Source organism: Topomyia yanbarensis, chromosome 2, assembly GCF_030247195.1.
Source record: "Topomyia yanbarensis strain Yona2022 chromosome 2, ASM3024719v1, whole genome shotgun sequence".
Classification (NCBI taxonomy): Eukaryota; Metazoa; Arthropoda; class Insecta; order Diptera; family Culicidae; genus Topomyia; species Topomyia yanbarensis.
In genome coordinates this window covers 198,479,198-198,502,494 of record NC_080671.1, presented here as the reverse complement: position 1 = coordinate 198,502,494, position 23,297 = coordinate 198,479,198, and the positions used below count along the sequence as shown (strand labels likewise).

At 36.6% G+C, this 23,297-nt stretch overlaps 1 protein-coding gene across 8 annotated transcripts in view; it reads left to right on the top strand.

The window, feature by feature from the left end:
* LOC131682614 (probable serine/threonine-protein kinase nek3) overlaps nt 1-19,876 on the top strand; it is a 293,923-nt gene extending 274,047 nt beyond the window's left edge. For all 8 annotated transcript variants that reach the window (XM_058964235.1, XM_058964238.1, XM_058964243.1 and 5 more), the window contains one exon: nt 18,401-19,876. In XM_058964235.1, the coding sequence (XP_058820218.1) occupies nt 18,401-18,543 (143 nt within the window). In that variant the 3' untranslated portion in view covers nt 18,544-19,876. The remainder of the gene's footprint in view (nt 1-18,400) is intronic.
* The last annotated feature ends 3,421 nt before the right edge of the window (nt 19,877-23,297 follow it).

Genomic DNA, 23,297 nt, shown 5'->3' with positions numbered 1-23,297 from the left:
TGCACATTTCTCCCTCATATTTACTATCGAAATATCCCGTTGCATAGTGGTTATTAAGACACTGAACACACACAGCAAAATTATAGTATCGCCGGCGTATGCGTATTCTTTCAATGTTTTCAAAAAAAGGAATACCTAATTTCACATACGACATAATGTGCGCATGTTGAACTAGAAAACAGAAACAACTACCGTGCAATTTGCAATACTTTATTAAAGCAACAAATCTAATCGCATTCCTTGTTTTGTCCGTTTTGAAAGATAACCGTGCTGGCGTATATCTGTTTAAAAATTTAGTGATAACGATGCGTACTAAGTAAGAGGAATGACAATTGCATATACTAGATATGGAAAATTGCTTACAAAGTGATTGCATTTTAGTGCAATGTGCAGACGATCATTATTTATGGGTCAAGAAAAATGAAGGTGGATGTTGAAAAACATCGACAGAATGCTCTGAACAACATAACTATGTAGGCTGTCATGCAGTATTGTCAGAAGTAGCTGTACCAATTGAAATTACATTGTTTAGAAGGATGTTATTTTAAAAGTCAAGTTTTATGGCATTTTCAACGAGATTATACAATCGGGAGAACAACGGCATAGGTTACAAACTCGGTTGGCTTTCATCAGGAAGAATTATGTACTGGGAAGCCGAGTGGTGCTCCTCGCATCGTAGGCTCAGATCGGAAAGACTTCGAATAGCGCGCGTGATGTCTGTGCTGTACGTCCCGCGTTTGTTGACTCATTTGACAAAGATGTTTTGTGTCGCCTTGGAGTCGCATCAAACCTTCGTGAGTGTATGGTATAGGCGTGAGAGGGCACTTCTGAGAATGATAAGAAAAATAAATGGGGCAATTAAATCTGTATATTAATGGTTTGTAGGAAAGTTTATACGAGGGACATATAGAGGAGATCGCGGCTTGCCAGTACATCTCGAAGCGGGACGTTGGCTGGTCTTCCTCGGGCCCGGAGGGTATCTATTAACCGAAACCTGCAGAACTGTACTTGGTGCATGCCCAGACAATGTGCTCGATATCGTGATAGCCGTCGCCACAAACGCAGATACCACTATCCACGAGCCCAATACGCCGGAGATGTGCATCCAGTGTGTAATGGTTTGCTATGAGTCGGGACATCACATGAATGAAGTCCTCTTGAACCAAGGTTTTGTCGATACCTTTGATACTTTTGATTGAAAATGCCGAAGCCAGTGGTCCCTTCGAGGTTTGATCCGTCAGTATAAAACATCTTAGAACAGTCAACTTCTCGGAATTTATTATAAAAAATGTTTGGAGCCACTTGTGGGCGTATGTGGTCCGGAATTCCACAAATCTCGTCTTTCATGGACGTGTCGAAGAAAACAGTAGATTCAGAAGTATTTATGAATTGCACATGATTGGTTTTTGTTAGAAAAAGGATTTATATCCTGCGCCATGTAGTCAAAGTACAGGAACATGAAACGGGTCTGAGAATTGAGCTCGACAAGCCTTTCGAAATTTCCAATCACCCTCATCCATTTTCAATCAAGATTTCGCATCGAATGAGCAATCGATATAAGAGTTACCAAAATCGAGCAGGAGAACGCCCGATAGGCCTTCGAGACTCACCGTATGGGTCGACTTCATACACCCTAAGGCGATACGCAAACAACGATACTGAATTCTTTCGAGTTTGATGAAATGTATGTTCGCAGCGGAGCGAAAGCAAAAGCATCACGGTGTGTTTGGTAGAATAATTTTATTCGAAAAAAACGGCATCGCTAAAACTTCAACATGTGATAGAATAGGGCTTTTCCCTTTCATTTGAAAGTAAAATTAAAATATTCTGTCGGGGGCTGCAAAACAACTTTTTATTTTAAAGTTTTTTTGTTTGAAAACTTAGGTTTTTCAATGATACTGGTTCACATTTTTGCCCCTAGGTAGTACTTTAGACATTCAAATATTACCAAAAGTGAGAATCTGATGGAAAATTTCATTGTGTACAACTTTACAGAAAACTACATTGCGATCTAAAATCGCCAGAGAAAGCTATTAAATTTTTATCAAAGTTTCTAGATTCGTACGGGGCCTAACGGTTAAGAAGCTTTATTCCAAAAACATTTTTATTTGTTAAAAAAAATGGATTGCCTTATTTTAACAGTGTTCTCAAAAGAACCTGAATGCTAGCAAAGTCCCACCTTTAAGCGTAAAAAGCATAATTCCAGATTCCACCGTTTTATGCGCACCAATGATATTTTAGGAGCATGGAGATATAGAGAAGAGTAAATAAAATTTGAACGAAATTAAGACTCTTTTGAAAGATGCTGGGTAATGCAGCAGAATGAAACAGTTTGTTTTTTTCTGTCACATTTCTTCTTTTTTTTTCTTCACTCATTCTGGAGTATGCTTGATGTAATCTTGAATCTACCTTTTTGCTCGTTACTATCTTGTGGGATATATTTGGCCTAAATTTTAACTTTATATTTGATCAAACTCGATTATTCAGTCATTTGATTTGATTTCGATTGAGAATCCTGATTGACAGTTTCATAAAGGATAGAAAAATAATTCGATGAGATTTATGTTCAAGTTTGTTAACTTTTGGGAATGGCTGTACATTGAACAGAAATCGCAATAGTAAATGAGAAATAAAGGTTTTGTCTATTGTACGAAGATAGCGATCTCAATATAAAAGTAGATATAGAAAGTATCACCTTTACCCGAAAGACGTGTTGCTGTTAATGTCTTCAGATTCTGAACTGAACTGGCGACTCTGTCTTCTTGATATGTTGTCATTGCTCTTATCCCATATTATGAGGGAAATCTCCCATAAACAGACTTGTATTACTTTGAGAATTTACTGAATGTATGGTCCAGCCTGATATTTTCTTGTTCGTTTTCTGTTGTGATCCGTGTTCAACGAGTAACGACTCCGGAATTTCTTCTCAAAGGAAATTATGAAACTTGGTTTTGTTCTTTTTCCTAAGATTATATGAAGTGTGTACGATTTGGAAATAAAATTTGAGGACAAGCAAAAATCTGCATCGATAAATTCTGATGAAATAAACTCCAAAAGATAACAAACATGGATCCAAAACTCGAAGAGCTTTTTTTCTTTTTCAATCATCTTTCTTTTAATGTTGATATACAGGATTCTCAACCCAAAATTACAATAAAATCCGTCGTTTATTACAATAAATCGAACTGGCTACTTTAGTTCATTCAAATATAGAGCTTTGAATTTAAGCCAATTGTATTTTACCAGGAAGGATAGGATCAGGAAGAAGGGTCATTCTAGTTTACATTAGCTATCCCCTAGAGCGAGAAAATGAATGAAAAAGCCATGATAAAATCCGTTACTACATTAATCAACAAGATGTAAGATTCGCATAATAATAAAAAAAAATAATAAAAAGATGTAAGATTATCGAATAAATTTGGTCAACAACTTTCCACACCTCCTTGTTCATAAAGTGTCAGTTTCGCCCAAGACCCGGAGAAATCTGAAAATATATTTTTTTCTGCTGATAATGGGACTTTGTATACATTGAAATTTATCTGAATTTACTGTTCATCAAAACCCAACATTTTTTGAAAGTCCTTGTTAATCGACTTCTTAATCTATGGGCCCCGCACACACCAAAAAACTATTAAAATTTTTATAACTTTCTCGGGTGATTTTATATCGATTCATAGCATTCTACGAAGTTGTAGACAATGGGATTGTTCATCAGATTCTCACTTTTAGTATATTTTGAATGTCTATAGTACCAATTAGTAGCAAAAATGCGATGTAATTTCATTAAAAAACTTAAGTTTTCAATCAAAAAACTTGAAAATAAAAAGTTGTCCTAGACCCCCGACAAAATATTTTCATTTTACTTTCAAACGAAAGGGAAAAGTCCATTCTTTCATATCCCGAAGTTTTACAGATGCCGAATTTTTTTGAATAAAGTTGTTCGACACAGACACCGTGGCATCCGTATTCCATTACCGACAGTATCGTTGTTTGATACAATCTAATTAGGTCTCCTAGGCGAGCACCCCACCATGTTCCGGTTATTGTACGAAGAAAGTTAATCCTTCGTTGGCGTGTCTGTTTCAGCTACCTAATGTGGCGTCCCCAAGTACCTTCCAAGTCGAACCAGGCCCCTAGATATTTTACTGTGAAGACCTGAGCGATAGTTTGACCAATTATTAGAAGCTGTATTTGTACTGGTTCACGCTTCCTAGAAAATACAACTAGCTCGAGCTCGGTATTCTGTAATGATCCGTGTAAATCGACAGCTTTGGGCGCTGTAACAGAAATCACATCATCATCGTCTGCAAGTTGTCTTAACGTGCAGGAATTGTCGATACATTCATCAATGTCTGTATCGATTTTCTTGGCTATTTTCGGCAAATTTGAGACTAAGAGAAACGAAAGCAATGGAATTGAAAGACGGATAGATATTCCAGATAGAGATGGGCGAATGAATCGCGAATCGATCAAAAGAATCGACTCTTCAGAAAAAGCGAATGAATCGCGATTCTTTTTTAAAGAGTTGCGATTCACTGAAGGAGTGACAATTTATTATAAACTCAACGACAGCCAAAAAGAACCGAATGAATTTGCCATAATTATGAATCACTCTAAAATAAACAAACACGATGAACACATGAGCTCTGTTTGTCTACACGGAATAAAATATCAACTTATAACTAATTTTAATTTAAAAATAGTTGTATTTTCGAGGGAGAAACCAATCTTGAAAATGAGTTTTTTGTGAAAAATAGCAATTTTCATTTTAAATGATTAAAAAACTCCCTCAATTGAAAAATTATCTCAACGTAGGGGTTAGATATCTCATACATAGAACGTATATGCAAAGTTTGAAATAAATCGGTTAAGTAGTTTTTGAATGACAGTTAACACCGCTAATCGTGTTTTCCAAATTAGCTTGTGTAGAATATTGTTGAAATACTGCTGATTGATTTTCTTGCGAATTGGCAGCACAGTGAGAAAAAAACTGCTTTTTTCGTTTTCGAGTTTCGCATTGCAATGGTTTGTTTATCTTTAAACATTCTTCTAAGTTAGCCATGAAAAGTTCACAAAAAATGGATAGACTGAATGCCCATAGAGGTACTCCTAGTTTCTTCATAGAAAGTCCCCTGTAATTTGGAATGATTTGCTTCCATGCAATGGCGAGTTAAAGGTCGGAAAGGTGGGTACAATACAAATTGTTGTATTCGCATTGGGATAAAATTTATATTGGAGAGGTATTATAAAATCGGTTTAAGGAACATATCGAAGAAATTGTCCAACCCTTCAGGGAATCTCAACACAATCTTCCTCGCCATTTCAACTCTAACACGCCTTTTCCGTGAAATATGACCCATCTATAAACGATATTGAATTTCAACGATGGATTTACAGCCCATGAAAACAGGGTGTAACCTAAAAAAATTATGAAAAAAACGACAAAAATATTTAGAAATTTTTAAAAGACGCGGTTTGGGGATTTGGGATTACGACACGAAACGATATCTAGGGAGAAGCATGCAAATTTTGGGAGATTTTCAAGTTTAAGCTGATTTGTACTGCTTAAGTATTCCATCAATTTAATGCCTCTCAAATTGATATCTGAGTCAGGTCTATGGATTGTTGGACGGGCGATTTCATGTGTATGTTAAATTATTAACATCTCAAATGTACACACTAATCCACATAGCTGTGTCTACCGTAGTATCAACCTCACATTATCTATGCAAAATCTTTTACTTCATTGTTGTGAGACAGTTCCACATATTCGAGTTGTAAATTTTCCTTATCAGTAATGATATTGACGTACTTTTCGGATCTTACTAATTAATCCTCCAAACTCCAAAGGTAAATTTCCGATTCAAGGCTGCAGCGATACCATCACATTGTACAAATTCGTTCCTTTGAATGTAGTAGACACATTCGACCTAGTTCTCAGTCTGTCCGCCCACATGGGTTCAACAGACTACAATAAAAGATGCACGATTGTGCCCACCTGCTACCAAGCCCTAAAAAGCGTTTCACTCATCGTTCGTCAATATTTATCCATCTCCAAACACCAAATCATTATTCCTCAGTTATACTTGTGCGCTAAAAAGTTACAGCGCCTGAATTATGAAACATTGGATCGAAAAGTGTGTAACGGATTACTGCCAAAATACGCTACATTCCTTTCACACCATATTCCGAACAATCATCAATCGGCACTTCAGCGGCTATTTTGCCGACCGGCGTAAGAAAGCAATTGGCCGCCCATCCATCCGTTTCCTATAGGCTGCATTTTTCTCGTTTTTCTTCGGCTTTGCTTGAGATATGACCAGCCTTCGCATACCATACATATGTATAAGAACAGCTCAGCATAAGGTAAAAAGCCTATTTTTGCACTATTAGGGAGGATGTCTCACCATTTCATTCATTACTCGACCTACAATCGATGCAATGCCTATAAATTGGCATCAGCTTCGTTTTTTAAGAACCAATATAGTGACACCTGAAAATGGTGAAATCTCGACAAACATATGATCACGACTTAAAAGCCAACTGTCAAAATTCTCTTTAAAGGGAAATTCCGAACAAACCGTTACTGCCCATACACAGTTCACAGTACTAAATGCTAGAGAAATTTTTTCTCTTTTGTTTACTACCAACATTTGTGACTGGCGAGTGACTGTTTGCCCGGAATTTTCATTTAAGGTGAATTTTGACAGTTGGCTTTTAAGCCGTAATCATATGTTTGTCGAGAAATGCTCGTATTTGAGCGCACCGAAAACTCAAATCGAGTTCTCCAATTATCGCCCTACCATTTGAGCGCCTTGAACAAAGATGGCAGACGCTGCTCTAACCAACGTCTTCAAATGGGTATGATGATCATAGACACAGGGAGAAATTAAGCTCATTACCCTGTTTGATTTATTACTGATTCACACTTATTCATTTGTGCTGCTCACTGGGAACCATCAATTTGGGGTCAGAGCCAATTTTTGAAACACGCGTAGCTCCAAGCCACATTGCCACAGAATGGATTGGCATCACTACGATGAAAACTAATGAATCCATTGTCCATCTCAAGCAAACTGAGCGAATCTCTTTTGATGCAGCTAACGTTAAAGTTGCGTAGTTGATTTGTTTTTTTTATTTGTGCGTAAATTTATAAATAAAAATTATTTTTAGAAGTTTGATTAACTTGACAACACACATGCCAGAAATAACATAATTATGAAGCTATAACTATACAACTATAAATCTGTAAAATATGATTGAGTCGTTTCGGTCCAAATTGTTGATGGTGACTAAACCCGAGAGTTTTAGAAATTTTGGGAATTGAATCAACTCTGTACAGCAAAAGTTAGAATAATAGTAGTTTCTACAATAAAGATTTTCATCAATGTTATTTTTCTGAGAAAACATTGTTTCAGACAACGAGATTCGTCCCTTTTATCATTTAGGCCTGTTAACACTACAAAATAAACTACATTTAACGAGTTTAAGTTGCAATCATCGTATTGATTCGATCTTATTCCGAATGAATAAGATGATGTAAAACGTAACCAAAACATCAAACCTTATGCACAAAAACACAGGCTGAAAAGTAAAAAAATCTTTGGTCTAATTAAAGGGCGAACACGAAATTATTGCGACACATTCAACAGGGCCTAACTTTTTTACCATTGGGTAAAAATCAACCAAATTTTGCAAACTTTCTCATTGATGTGTATTGTTTACATGCTGTCAAACTCGAAGTCGTGTTTTTCGATTCAACGAAAATGGAGGTGAACCAATGCGAGTCGAGAGAATAAATTCTTTCCAAACACCTGGAATTTCCTGACCTGTCGCACCGACAGTTGGGAAAAATGTTGAACATTTACCATTCAACCGTCTCCAGAGTGTTGAAGCGGTTCCAGGAGCGGTTGACGTTGGACCACGGCAAAACCGAACCGGGACCGGAGAACAAAAAGACGAAGGGAAAGGTGAAGCGGATGATTAAAGCAAATCCCAACATCTCAAGCCGTGATTTGGCTAAAAAGATCGGCATGTCGCAGAGCTACGTCCAGAATGCAAAGAAGAGCGCTGGACTACATACATACAAGATACAGAACTTCCCAAACCACGATGAGCGGCAACAATCGACGGCTAAAACTCGGGCACGGAAGCTCTACGAGAAGATGCTGACAAAATATGGCTGCTGTGTGATGGACGACGAAACGTATATAAAAGCCGATTTTAAGCAAATTCCGGAGTTTTTCACCGGCAAGAGCAAGTTCTATGTGGACGACAAATTTAAGAAGAAGAAAATGTCGAAGTTCGCCTCCAAATATCTCATTTGGCAGGCCATCTGCTCTTGCGGACTGAGGAGTGAGCTTTTCGTGACAAAGGGCACAGGCAATGGCGAGATCTACAAATCTGAGTGCCTCGAGAAGCGCCTTTTGCCGTTTTTGCAGCAGCACGACGAAGCTCCGCTATTTTGGCCAGATTTGGCATCATGCCACTATTCTAAAAGTGTCCTGGAGTGGTATGAGGCCAATTCTGTCCATTTTGTTCCAAAGGACATGAATCCGCCAAACTGTCCGGAGCTGCGCCCGGTGGAGCAGTACTGGGCAATGATGAAGCGTTAACTTCGGAAGAGCAAGAAGACAGTCAAAGACGAGAAGGACATGTTAAGAAAATGGAAAAAAAACTGAGAAACCGGATGACACTGTAAAGACTTTGATGGAGGACATCAAGCAAAAATGCGTTCAATTTTACACTCAAGGCTCCATCGATTAACTTTTCTTTTGATTTTTGAAGTAAATATATGTATAAAACTACCCTAAAATTTTGGTTTGATTTTAAACATTATAAGAAAATTGGCATGACATTTTCGGTGTCGCAATAATTTCGTGTTTGGAAGCCAGGCGCTATTTAGTCTTTGTGTACAATCAAGTGGGTTGCACAATACTGATGAGTCAAAGACGAATCTTTTGAGCCCAAATTTGAACAAATGTAGACTAAGTATTTACATCGTTGTGTTGTACCGTCAAAAACGAAAATGCAATTAAGTTAATGGGAAAGCAAACAAAAAATTTGAGAACACATGAGCATGTTTTAATGAACGGTCAACATTTCTCCGACGTCATAAGCACGGTGAAGTAGGGATAAACTGTACGGCGTACGCACACTGGTGACAGATCTATGATGCGATCAATATACCAACTATATAAGTATTGAATACCACGAAGATATCTACGGATTGGCTGGTTCAACCTTGAGTGCCAAAGAACGAAAGACGAGAAAAACCATTAGAATAGGGAACGATATGGTAACGTCAGAACTTACAGGAAATCGGAGAAAAGGGAGAGGAAAGGACGCGTATGCTCATAAAAAGTCAATTTTCGAAACATAATATTTTGCTTTACAAACATTCCAATAAGCCTCAAATTAGCAAAAAAATTGATTTTCAACATTTTCAACTCGCCAGTTCGGTTTCGCATCTCGCTCAATTCAGACACTAGAAATCGCTCCGCTGCTATAGCAGCGAAAGTAATCAAAAATTTGATTCCTTCTACCTAGTGTGTGAAACGTGAACAAAAAATGAATGACAATACAAAGCAAGAGTATATCTCGTTGCTGTTGACTACTCGAAATACCAATAAATTTCCCAGAACAACATGAAACATGTCGTCGAATGTAATAACATTTTATACAGTATCGCAATGTATATAGATGTTGATAGTATTGAAATAAAGATACATGACCTGACACCACGTACTAGTTCCTCCGCTATCAAAAAAATTATGTCAAAATACGGAGAAGTGAATAGTGTTACTGAAGATACTTGGAAAAACTTCTTCCCAGAACTCCGCAACGGTGTTCGTGTGGTGAGAATGCGTCCGACAAAACATATTCCCTCTTACTTGACTTTCACATGCACATCACCTCAAGGTGCTGAATATTCTCAACGAACAATAATCACGTACCCAGGGCAGATTCCTACATGTTAATATTGTCCCAAGTAACCAGAAGCATTAAGTACTTGCGCTATATTGGCTGTACATTTGCACTAATATTGCATTGAAACTCCATTACAGCATTAACAATGCAATAAAGCTCTATATTAGCATCAATAATGCATAAATGCACAGCCAAAATATAGCATTATCGCTTGCTCTATATACCGATATAATGTCAAAAACGAAAATGCCATTAAGTTAATGGAAAGCAAACAAAAAAATTGAGAACACACGAGCATGTTTTGACAGTGACAGATCTATGATGCGATCAATATACCAACTATATAAGTATTGAATACCACGAAGATATCAACGGATTAGCTGGTTAAACCTTGAGTGCCAAAGAACGAGAGACGATAAAAAACATTACAGTAGGGAACGATATGGTAACGTCAGTAAACGCAGCGCACTTACCGTGAAGGACGAGGCAAGGTACCTCAGTTCGAGACTTCCTAAAGGTAATTTTCGTAAACATTCATATCATGTGAGAACGAAAACTCATTAAGGATATTCATTACAATGCATTAGAAGAGAGTCAATTACGGTTTTAAACAGAACATTTTATTTTAAAATTTTTCCTTTTTGCTCATAATATCGAAAGGAAACATAAGACATGGTTTTAAAACAATGGCGGACAATGACAGCTAACTGAAGCTTTTTAATAGCATTATTAATATTAAGCTTTTAAATTTGACATTTGTATGATGGTGCTATATAATAGCATTAGTACTGCAGAAACGAGCTGTCAATCTCTGCACAGTAATAGCACTATATTTTTTATTTTCTGGCATAATACCAGCATTATATCAGTATTTAGGGCTTCACGGATCTTTACTACTACTTTATATGTGGATCTAAAGCTACGTTATAATGCTTATTGGTTACTTGGGATGATCACCCGCAACACCACGGGAAACCTTGCGCAGAGACTGCTAATGAAATTCCACGTGATACGAACAAAGCCGATATACAGTCGACGTATGCTAAACCACAACTGGTTGGTAAACCAACGACAGCGGACCGGGCATTCACAAACCCCAGCTCAATAACGATCATGCCGAATATCACTAAACCACCTGCCATTACCAACATCGAAGTAACAACGATTACAGCAAATGTTTCCAAACCAACAACAACAATAAGAAATCAAATATCGTTGAAGAAGGATTTACAATAGCGACCCGTACGCACAAACAACAAATAAGAACATTCGACCGTGAGAAACATGAATGCAGTACCGATGACGACATGGACATGAACGAACACACGAGAGAAGACTGACCGCATGACCCCCAAGCACAGTGATGCCACTTAGAACAAAAGTTGGTCAAAATCTCTAAATCTGACAAAATCACTAAACTAGGTTATTTTAGTACTCTGGATTCCATTTCGACATATACCATTTCATAAAAATGGTTTTGGATTGATTAGGGTGGTCCCAATACACAAATAAGACATATCCTACCAACATAGAAAAGGTTGGTTTTGGCTTTAGTGTAACAATCTGGTATTTTAGTGCTACAATTTCAGGCATTTTCCTGACCTTTGTAAGTATCGTTTGTACTTTCTATCCGTTTATAAATATATCGTTTAAACACTTCAATTTTTCGTCTATGTTAGATATATTATATACGTCTTGAAAAACATCTCTTCTTTTTAAGGAAATTTCTATATAATCAAGTAAACAAATGATTATAATAAAGATCAGGTCTTATTATTTCTTACCATTATTATTCGAAGTCATCCTTAAAAATGAAAACTCACACCAATCAGAAATCTTTCAGTAGCGAAAATTTAAAAGCATGTTTTACGCCTTCCGCGGTAAATTTCTATCTGAACACACTTCCAAATGTTGTTTCTTTCAATCTGTAAACAAACAAAGGGTAACTTTCAAATGCGCGTACATTACCTCCACAGCCTCGAAATATTGATTAGTTTCAAAAACAATTGTAGGTCACAGATGCGTTTCATCTTCTGTTGTTATTCAAATAGAAAACATTTCTAAACATATTTATAGTACGATTTGTCAACATGCTAAACAGTAAAGCGCATAATGAATTTGTGGACGCAGTCGGATATTGTACCCTAGAATGTATCGAAGCAGCTAATTGCAGCGCCAGCTTGGTTTATGCAAAATTAATACGATAGGAAACACGCGTAATTGCAATAAATTCTTGCAATCCAGTTACCTATCAAGCTTGACGCAAAACGGCGCAATACACCACTATGATATTCTGAGAGATGATGAAATTTCCTATAATATGCAACTAATGGAGTGCTTTTCTGATTTTCCTTCCTTAGTAAAAGTTATGATGAACACTCATGGTTGTATGTTAAGGCGGTATTCTTTATTCAAAAATGCTAACATTTCCAAATTTCCAAGTATTTCTTAATCCAAAGTTAATTTTCGTTGCATATTGAGGTAGCATGCATGAATTTTAAAGGTATTGGGAATTAACTTACGATGAACATGTTCTAAATTTAATTATGAGTTAGAAGAGTTAAATGAGCCTGAAAATACCTCATTTCTAATCAGATCAGATCAGATGTTAACCCAAAAAATACTTCTTCAAACACCACAATTTTTCGCAGGTTATTAATTCAACTATTTTGGATCATAAGAAAAATACTTTTGATGACAAAAATTGAAATTCATATTTTTAATTTTGGCCAGATTTGCATCACTGTGCCAAGGTGCGGCAGACAACGCACCTAATATTTCACCACTAAGGAAGAGGATCTCAACACGCAGCAGTAAGATGCGTCAACAAGACCCGACGAACAGTATTCAGTTTCACGGAAGAAGGGTTCGATTTATGTCAATTACAGTCTACTAGAAACAGACATTGAACGCGTCAGTCACGTTAAAGATCTGGTAGTGATTCTGAATTCTCCACTTACGTTTAAACAACACGTACCCTATAAACTGCATAAAGTGTCTTGAGCACTGGGATGCATCTTCAGTATAGCCGGATAACTATTGTCTCAAATCGCTCTACTGCGCTTTATCGCGATCGATTCTAGAATATTGCTGTGAAGTGTGAAGCCCAAACTACAATAATGACAATGAGAGAATAGAGTCCGTTCAGCGTCGCTTTTTACGTTTCGCGCTTCGTAGATTGCCGTGGAGAAATCCTACCCAACTACCTAGTTATGAAAACTGGTGTCAGCTGATTCAACTGGAGCTCCTATATGTTCGAAGAAATATCGATTTGAATTCAAATTCCCTGAAAATTCCAGGTTTTTCCAAGTCAATTAGAATTCTCCGATTTTCCAGTGTTAATGCTGCAAAATTCTACTGGAGGTCACACACCTGAAATTTTAATCTTAAATGAAAAGACAAAACGCGTGAGCACTTTGCCAAATCACAATATCTACCAAGATATATCCTAATTCATTTCCCTGCCTACTAACACCAACCCTATCCTGCGACACTTGTGGATGATGCAAAGAATTCCTCGGTCATAGTAGTCACAAGTGTTGAACTAACATTCCTCCCCATCCCAAAATTGACCTGCATGGGCTTGGCCATTTACATTATTGATCATACTATAAGCTCAGTTTCTGTAGATTACACGTTGAGTATGATGTACTATTCCCAAGCATCATACAGTTGATTCAATATGCAATTTCAACAGGTTTTGATCAATCATGGGAAACGCGGGACAAAACCTATGTTTCAAATATTGATATTTTTTTATTTTTCCTAGATTTCTTATGTATTGAATGACATATTCTCCAAATTTTGTAACAACCAATTGAAAATTAGATTTTTAATAGCAATTTAAACATCGCTGTGTCAGACAATTCTAATGAAATTCATTTTCGAAATCACAGTATCTAGCCTCACTTCAAAAACATATTGCTCTTTCAATTTTAAACCGATTTGAGCACAACTAGTTTCAGTTTAAAGGGAATTTAAAGAACTTTGTTAATCATTTCAACATGTTCACCAAATTTAATTTGACCTGTGTAATATTACTACAAATATATCTTAAGTGGGTTGATAGCAAATTCTTTTTTCACAAATGTATTCCGTACAATCAGGTGAAACTGTTCGGAACGGTCACTTATTATACTTTCTACGCGAAATCATCTCTACTTTTCGAATATCAAGGTCTCGTTTTGCGCATTTTTGCTCGTAGGCGTGTAAATCGACATTTTTAAATGTTTGCTAACATGGAGGAGCGTGGTGATAAGTGCAAAATAACAACTGAATAAAACGCAAACAAACACTTTTTGTAGAAATTGAAGGTAGCTTAATCAAATTATTATGTTGTTATGTCTAGTTTCAGTTATATCTGATCGGTAAAAAATATTTTTCTTGAAAATGGTATTATGTTTATAAGAAAGGTCCGATAACACTGTATGGGATACTTTGTTATCTTTCATAACTTTTCACATCACAAATGAACTCAGCACCCCAAAATTACCTTAACATGTAATTTTTAGTGAGATTGGGCAACATTTTTGGTTTTGTCCGACTTTTGTTCAAAGACCCGCCACTGTGGGGCGGTCAACTAAGCCAAGCTAAACTTTATGTTTATAGTCAACTGAAATAAGACATGGTTTATGCGGTAAACTAAACCTTTGGGCACACAGCAACAACCAATGACAACGAATCTGCGTTTATTTCGGCTACGAAATTGAAAGACGAGTAGATATCCAAGAGTTGATCAGTATTAAATTTACAACGGAAAAATAGTCTAAGCAAGCTCATTCAATCATGATAGTAAGAAAATAATATTTTCTTACTATCATGATATTTTGGTATTATCATTTGCGTTCTACTTTATAAGGATTCGAGCCTTACATCCGAGTCTAGCAGCGTGTTCTGAAACCACAGACACAAAAAAGTGTAATGGTGAGGTGTATTTTTCAACTAAGACCAAGATGGAAATAAATACTTAGCCTGCTTGTCCATTACTCGATTATGAAAAGTGTAGAAAAATCAATGTAAACCTTGGTCACGCCCCAGTTTTTAAATAGGTAATCATTAATTTGCAATCTGAAACTTTGTAGTACTAAATTTGCTTCAGTTTCATACATTTGTTGCAAGAATGCTACTGGACGGATTTGCTTTCAACGGACTAAGTCAAGTAAGAATGATTCCCAACCACCAGTCACGCTTTCTGGATCTCGTCTTTGTTAGTGAGACTATTATACCTGTATGTTCCGTCAATGAAGCATCCAGCGTGATTGTTCCACTTAACAACTTTTATCCCGCGCTTGAAATCTCAATTGGCACTATTCGATCAATTCAGTACGTAGAAACTCTTTCTGTCGACTTTCTGTCTCAACATTCGCAAAACTGATTTTGTAAAGCTGCGCAGTTCTCTGTCGCAAATTGATTGGGGTGTACTGTATGCCCAAGTGAGTGTTAATGCTGCAATTGCCATCTACAAGCGACTACTATTGAACTGTGTTGAGACCTCAGTGCCTAAATGTCAGCCTCCTAGCAAGCCGCCCTGGTCAAACAGCACTCTTCGAAAGCTAAAACGTACTCGAGCAAAACCCCTACGTGCGTACACAAATCGACGGTGGCCTCTTTCTAAGTGCATGTTCACTTTAGCAAGTAATGAGTATCGTTGTAACAACAAGCTTCTGTACAAACGCTATGTAAACCGCATCCAGAATAATCTACGCCGAAACCCGAAGGGCTTTTGGTCATTTGTCAACACGCAGCGAAAAGAAACTGGACTTCCATCAAGGATGCTTTACGACGGCGAAGAAGCTACGACAACTGTGGCGAACTGTACACTGTTTGCCAGTTTCTTCTCGAGTGTTTTTTCAACTGACTCGCCAACCGCAACCGAGCTCGAAAATGCTTCTCGTGACGTTTCTGCTTGTGCTGTTGATATGGATGTGTTTACTGTCTCCGAACAATTGGTTATATCTGCAATCCTGAAAACCAAGTCATCTTTTGCACCCGGCCTCAGTGCTATACCTTCAACTGTATTGAAAAAATGTTCGGACTTACTTGTAACACCACTTGCATATATTTTTAACCTGTCGCTTCAGCAGCAAACGTTTCCTGAGGATTGGAATCAATCATCAACGAAGCGTTATTTTCTGATTGCCGACACTACATCAGTACATCCTAGCACGGATTTTTCCCCGGACGTTCGGTCGAGACGAATCTCGTCTGCTTCACGTCATTTTGCACAGAACAATTGTCTAAGAAATTGCAGGTGGATACTATTTACACTGATCTAAAGGCAGCTTTTGACAGAGTTAATCATGAGATACTGATAACAAAGTTTGATAAGCTAGGGTGTTCTACTAGATTCTGCCATTGGCTTCGATCCTACCTTGTACACCGTGAAGTCGTTCAAATTGACGATATTGTTTCAGAATCCTTTATCAACACTTCCGGAGTTCCTCAAGGTAGTACGCTAGGTCCACTACTTTTTTCACTGTTCGTGAACGATGCGGTTTTCGTTCTAAGGCGTGGAGAAAAGCTGTTTTTGCCGACGATCTAAAAATGTTTCTTGTTATACGGAATGAAACCGATTGTCGTGAGCTACAGCATCTTATCGACACCTTTTATAGCTGGTGTGTAAGAAACATAATGGTCCTTAGTGTTGCAAAATGTTTTGTCATCAGCTATTATCGAACGAGAAATATGCTTACCTTCAACTATAACATCGCAGGAACTCAGCTACAACGCGTTGACCACGTGAAGGATTTAGGAGTCATTCTTGATGAAAAGCTAACGTATAGGGGAATTGTGGGAAAAACCGACACTGTGGGTAAAACCGACACCCCACAACTTTTCCTAGAAATCAATTTTTTATTCATTTCATAATGATACAATATTATTGGTACGTTTATTTAGAGCATTTGAAGAAAAATTGGATTTACGTTAGTGCGCCGAATGTCATAAAAATTAACAAAACATTCGACAGCAGCGTTCATACTCGTCTGGATGTAAAATTTCGTTGGTAGATTTTAAGGTTTTAACCGAACGAAAGCTTTTCAAATCACCCCATTTTTCAGTACCTATTATTATCGGCCTGTCCTATGATCAACTAGGTGCATTGAAGACGAGTTTAAAAAATTCAATATTTTTAATTGCTTTTATAAAAAAATGTGCGCTGTTGGGGTAAAACCGACACCCTATGGTTAGGGTAAAACCGACACCCTGTTAAGATGGTTGTGTATAGTTGCGATTCATTTCAAAATACTGGGGATCTTTGTGACACTTCAATTAGCCTATTAGAACACTATAGTATTAGCAGAAATACTCAGAAATACTTTTATTGTGTTTATTTCTTGTAAGTCTCTTTAAAAATCAAAAATTGGAATTTTTGCTTATCTGATTCTAACGAAGCTTTTGCTATTTCTGCAAAAAGGTCATCAAACCGAATTTCTAGTGTTCTCTTGGTTTGTCATAGACGAATTTTATCACAATGAGACAATGATATTATGTATACTCCAATAGATCGTTGATGATCAGAGTCCGAAAAATCAAATCTGAAAAAGAAAGTTTTACTAAGAAGTGTGTGTGTGTCACTTATAAGTGAATGAATCCAATTAGCAGAACGTAGAACGCTTGAAAATCTTCTCTTATGAAATAAAATGACACTGGAGGTTGCAATGATGTGCGCAAGGATTATTTGGAAATACTCATATCAATAAATAATCTTATGGCATAAAATACTCTTATTTATAGTACTACGCTTTCGAACTTTCTTCCCCTCACTACATGATGAAGCAATAAAAAGCACATATTTGCATCATACATACTCACACTTTATTAATCACGCATATATCTCATTTTTAATAAAGATAAAGATTTTAATAAAGTGGAGAGAAAATAAATTAAAGGGGGTGTCGATCTTACCCCTATGGGGTGTCGGTTTTACCCGCAGTGCTTACAAAAAGTCACTTTGTTTTCCAAGTTTTACAACCAATATTTTTTAATGAAATTAATTTTTTGAAGCGCTGAAAAAATTAAGTCTTGTTAAGAATTTTCTGAAGAAGAATTCTGCATAAAAATTATAATTTTATTGGTTTTCTGGCAACTTAGAAAAAGTGTTAAGCTTAAGGTGTCGGTTTTAACCATAATTCCCCTACTTATCACGTCTCAGCGACGATCGACAAAGCCAGCTGCATTCTGAAATGCACAGCACTAACTACGCTACCAACAGTCCAATTTTGGCAATGAGTCGTCACTTCAACGAGTTTGCTGAAATTTTCGACTTCGTCATGAATTCTTCGCAGTTTCGTCGTCGTGTATTGTCACTAGTTTAATTATGTTAAGTTTACCTAAGTCTAGTTTAGTTTAGTTTAGTTCATTTAGACAAATTGTCAGTTGGACTTTTTATACAAATACAAATAAAATAAAATACAAAGAAGACTTGCTAACCCAAAGCTCTAATGTTTTTTTCATATATTTTTTATTCCAGTAACCGACTCGCGAAGTTATCCTCATCACCAACATCAACAACAACATTCGTCGCATCACACGACACCAACGACCCAGAAAAAGAAAGGTTTCTTCAAAAGTTTTTGGAAAAAATCTCGTCACTATTCGCTAGAGAAACAGTAAAGAACTGTAAATCTCTGAAAGGTAAAACCGATAGTATGATGTGTCAAATATTTGACAAAGAAATAAATTTTGCTAACCATTTGTGGGTTGTCCAGCGAGTTTCTGGAAAGATAGGCTGCCGTTTGACGAAGTATCGTATGATTTCCCTAACTGTGAGCGAATAGACAAACTGTCTACTACCGGCTTAATGAATTACAAACAAATATTTATAAACAATGTATTCGCGCGGGTGGAAGTACTTTAACCAAACTCTAACAACAGCAATCTCTATCTATTGGCCTAAATGAGAAAGGAAACAAAAAATAGTCATAACTCTTAACGGAAACAACACACGATTATTATCGCACAAATAAAAGAAAAACAAAGGGAAACTTTTCCAACCATATGTCAAGAAGGCAACACAACAACACATCCAGTAATTGTTACACTTCCAACATTTCTAGCAGGGCAAACCGTCGTAGACTACACATCCCATCACAGAAACCAATCCAGTCGTAAAATTCGAGTAAAACATATGCTTATCACAAGTCAAGTGAAATTGATTTCCCTTGTGCTTTGCTTCGTAGCAACATTTTAGCGAGGGCAGTGTCTATCATCGACCGACAAGGCGGAATTCTTCCTCTTTAAGGTCCGAAAAAAACCTCTCATTGTGACGTTTCAATATACAGCTTCGTCACCATTTATATAAGCATTCGTCCGATGCACGTAAACAGAAAAAAATCACACAAACAGTACTTTTCTCCGATGGGCAATAAGAGTCAGCGAGTAATAAGTTAACTCAAATAACGTTCAATTCAATTATTAGATCATTCATTCATTATTCGATTCATGCATAGGAGTGTAAGCAAAGTCAAACCCAGTAGCCCAGGCAGAAACAACCGTAGAAGTATAGATGAATATTGCAGAAGCAAAAGGCAAATAATAGACATGCTGAAAAGCAGAAAAGTTGTTAGGAGAGAGTGACGTTGTACTGTAGATTGAGTATACTGTGTATAGAAGTGAGTTGTGTACAGATGTTAGTTGTCTTACTTTATGTTCAGTCACTGAAGAACCGTGTATAATATCATTTTTTATGTTTTATTTTAATAATACTGTGGTTATTTGTTATGTTTGACGTTAATTTAGGACATTATGCCCTATGTATATCCTATTTGTTTTCGTTTCAACTGATTTGCCAACTGTAAAAGTTTTGTTTTTAACCTTTGCCATCAAGGAGATTATCTTATTTTAACCAAATTCTCGAAAATGCAACTCTTGCATCTCCAAAATTCTAATATTTATGAAGCACATTAGCCCAAAATAAAAAAAAAAAAAAACATTTTAATCAACTTAATCAACGGTCTTTTTACTATGGAAAGAAATTGAAGCAATGCAGTGGTTCCCTTTCCTCATTCACATGACACTTTCGCTTGTCCGTCGTCCTATAGCATGATTTAACAGCGATACATGGTTCGGTGGATTTGTTCAAACTCTTGAATAAGAACGGTAAAAATTTTCATATGCAGCGTGTCGCAATATTCTTGTTTTATTTTAATTATCGAGGTTTCAACCTTAAGGCCATTCATTTCTTTTTTCAGGTTAGAAGAATCTCTTTCTTAAGAACCCTATGCTCGGGGTTGAGAATCGAACCCAGATGAGCTGCATACAAGGCAATCGATTTACCAACTACGCTATGCCCGCCCCGATATTTTGTTAATTACTCGGTCTACAATGGGCAGCGTATAAATTTATATCAATCTCTTTTTAATTCATTCGCGAGAAACAGCATGTGATTTTAAAATTATCAAAACTGGCTGGTTATGTTCAACATAATTATGAAAATGTCTGTTCCTATTGTATTATTTCTCTTGGCACCTATATATAAACGTTCGACAGCCACTGACCTGATGAGCTACGTGTCAGCACTGGAACACTTGAATCAAAAACAATTATTTTGGTAGGGTTAGGGAGGCATGTGAAGAGGGAGATGTGATAGATGGGGAAGGTGTTAATCTCTAACCGCGCACCCCTAGCTACACTATTGATCAAATTCCAGAAATCCTATTTAACCCTCCGGAAGTCGCGCAAATGGCCCACTGAACGGGCAGCCGCTGGTGCGCTAAGACGATTTCGCTAGATTTCCAGAGCGACTTCCGGAAGGTGAAGTAAAAAAATAGTGATTGGGTTCTCGCCCAAGAAAGCCGATTCTCATTTTTCGAGATGACATCAAATCTTGACGTTTCGGTAGCAAAAATAATGGACATGTTTAATAATGTACCAGGCAATCGTTAGTCTATCCTCAACATTTGAAGGAGATTGTGGTTTATGACATTAGAAGACCATGCTTCCTGTTTATTTAATTATTAAATTAAAAAAAATTGTCTTGTGGTACACAATATATTTTAAAATATACATAAGCCTGTCGTTGTTCAAGTTCAACTGAGCGTTCGAAAATAAAAGTCGCAAGGGCAGAACATGCTTCATATAACCCGTTTCAAATATATTAATATAAAAATCGGAAATAAACTTCAAGCGTCAAAATCGGAGAGATCCTTCAGCATAAGAATCGCTTAAAAAATGTTCACCCATAAAACTCCAGTATAAAAATCGGTTAAAAATAAATAAATCGCTCGCAGGAGCATCCGTATATCGCGATGTTCAAGAATTAAAGTCGGCTAACAAAAACTACTTTGTAAGAGTCGGATATATTTTTTTCCGGTTTTTATACTCTAGGTTTTTTTATTCGACACTTGCAAAGGAAAGTCCAAGTCCGATGTTTATGCTTGAAGTTTATATCTGGCGTTTATATTCTAATATATTTGAAGCGGGTTTTACAAAACATGTTCTGTCATTGCGACTTTTATTTTCGGTCACTCAACTCAGGGAGGCTTTTTAGTATTGCACAGAACTATAAAAAATCGTATAAATTTTCGTGTTCTGTTCCTGACATACACGAGCATCAAAAATGTTTTAAATTTAATTTTAATTTCACATGACGATCAATTTCGTAAATCATGTGTAATTTAAATGTCAATGAGTGTAATTTGTTAAACTGTGTCAGTCGACAAATTTTGAATGATAGAATAGTAATGTTGATGGTTTAGGAAAAAATATTGTGTGATTTTTCCCATTTAACAAAATTTGAAGCAACCAGAAAACATTTTTGGTTGTCTGGTTGCAAAAAAAACTCTGGGCTAACTTAGAATAAAGGCATTGAAACCAACTGTCGAGATTCATTTGAAGGATATTCCGAATAAAACTTTATTTGCCAAGCTCGGAATAATTGCAGCGTACTAATCTGTCCAGATCATTAAAGCACTAAAACGGGATACTGATTTCTTCCCAAAGACTGAAAGGCCGTCTAATTGTACTATTCCTATTTATAACCACTTCGTTTTGGTTCACGATTATAAAATTCCAAATATTCGTAAGCTAGAGATACAATGATAGAAAAAACCTGAACCTATATGTTTTGGGCTGAGCGTTTACATAGTCATGCGAGGGACCAACATCCAAAAAACTGATAAAATGCATATCGATGTTTGATAATTGCTGGCTCATCGCACGATACGATTTCCATAAAGTTATTAACATCGTGAACGCAAGTACAATTTTTTCCCTCTCAACAGAATCAAATTGTCCGTTCCGCAAGCCATAACTGACGTAGCGAAAGACGCTGAAAACCGCTAATATGGCCAGATGAATTTTATATTCAAATTCAGTATTACACAATAAATCTGAATGATTCAACAACCTGTATGTTCGTGAACCACATCTACCAAATAACCAACCAAGCAACAAGGGCCCACTATTCAAGAGAGAAGAGAATACTGATATACTCTCTCTCTCTCTCAATAATACTCATAACTAAGCTGACCAACTCTGTCGAAAAAATCCGTACACTACGCGAACTCTCTACCTGAGCGTGGTGAACGATTACGCTTCGTTGCTGAAAGGTGTCCGGATTTTTTCGTCAGAGTTGGTCAGCTTACTCATAACCAATTTTGGATCCCTAGAGGAAGTGAAATTACGTTAACGTCAATAATATTTGCTTGTCTATATTTTTAATGCATTGCATGCACGAGTTGCTCCAAAATTACTATTCTTGAAAGAAAACTGTCAATGGATGTTTTATACATTGACATAAACTCGTAAATGACATTTCTTTACAGCATGAATTTTTCACATTTCGGACCCTTCCACAATAATTTAGATAAAACATTACAAGGAAACTTTTTCAAACACGCAACGTGCATAATACCAAATCAGACAAACTGATTGAATCAATAAAAAAATATTACATAATATTGCATATTTAAATCCAATTTGAATATTTCCCCCCGGTTCCTCTTGGTTATCGCTGAAATATGAAACGTTTTCGGTGATATTTATTAAAACTGTAGATTCTGTTAAATTTTGAACAATTAGTGATGAACTAATGATGTTGAAACTCAATAGACAACATAAGGAATGTAATTGTTGCATAAAATCAAACAAATGCAGAGAAACCTGGTAGTGCAGGGTCCAAAATATGTAGGTGTCCAAATTAGGTTGGCTACCCTATTACGCGGTCCGTAAGTTCGTTATTTTAAAAGATTTTAACTTCAATTTTTTCTCTTCTATTCCGTAGAAACATTCTCTGTCCGAAAATGCAAAAAAATATTTCTTGAAAACAAAGTATTCTTTTAATTTAATTACTGCATTTCCAATGTAACCATGATCATTATTGTAATCAAACTCTTATTATTTCTTTTGTCACAACCAAACAATCTAAA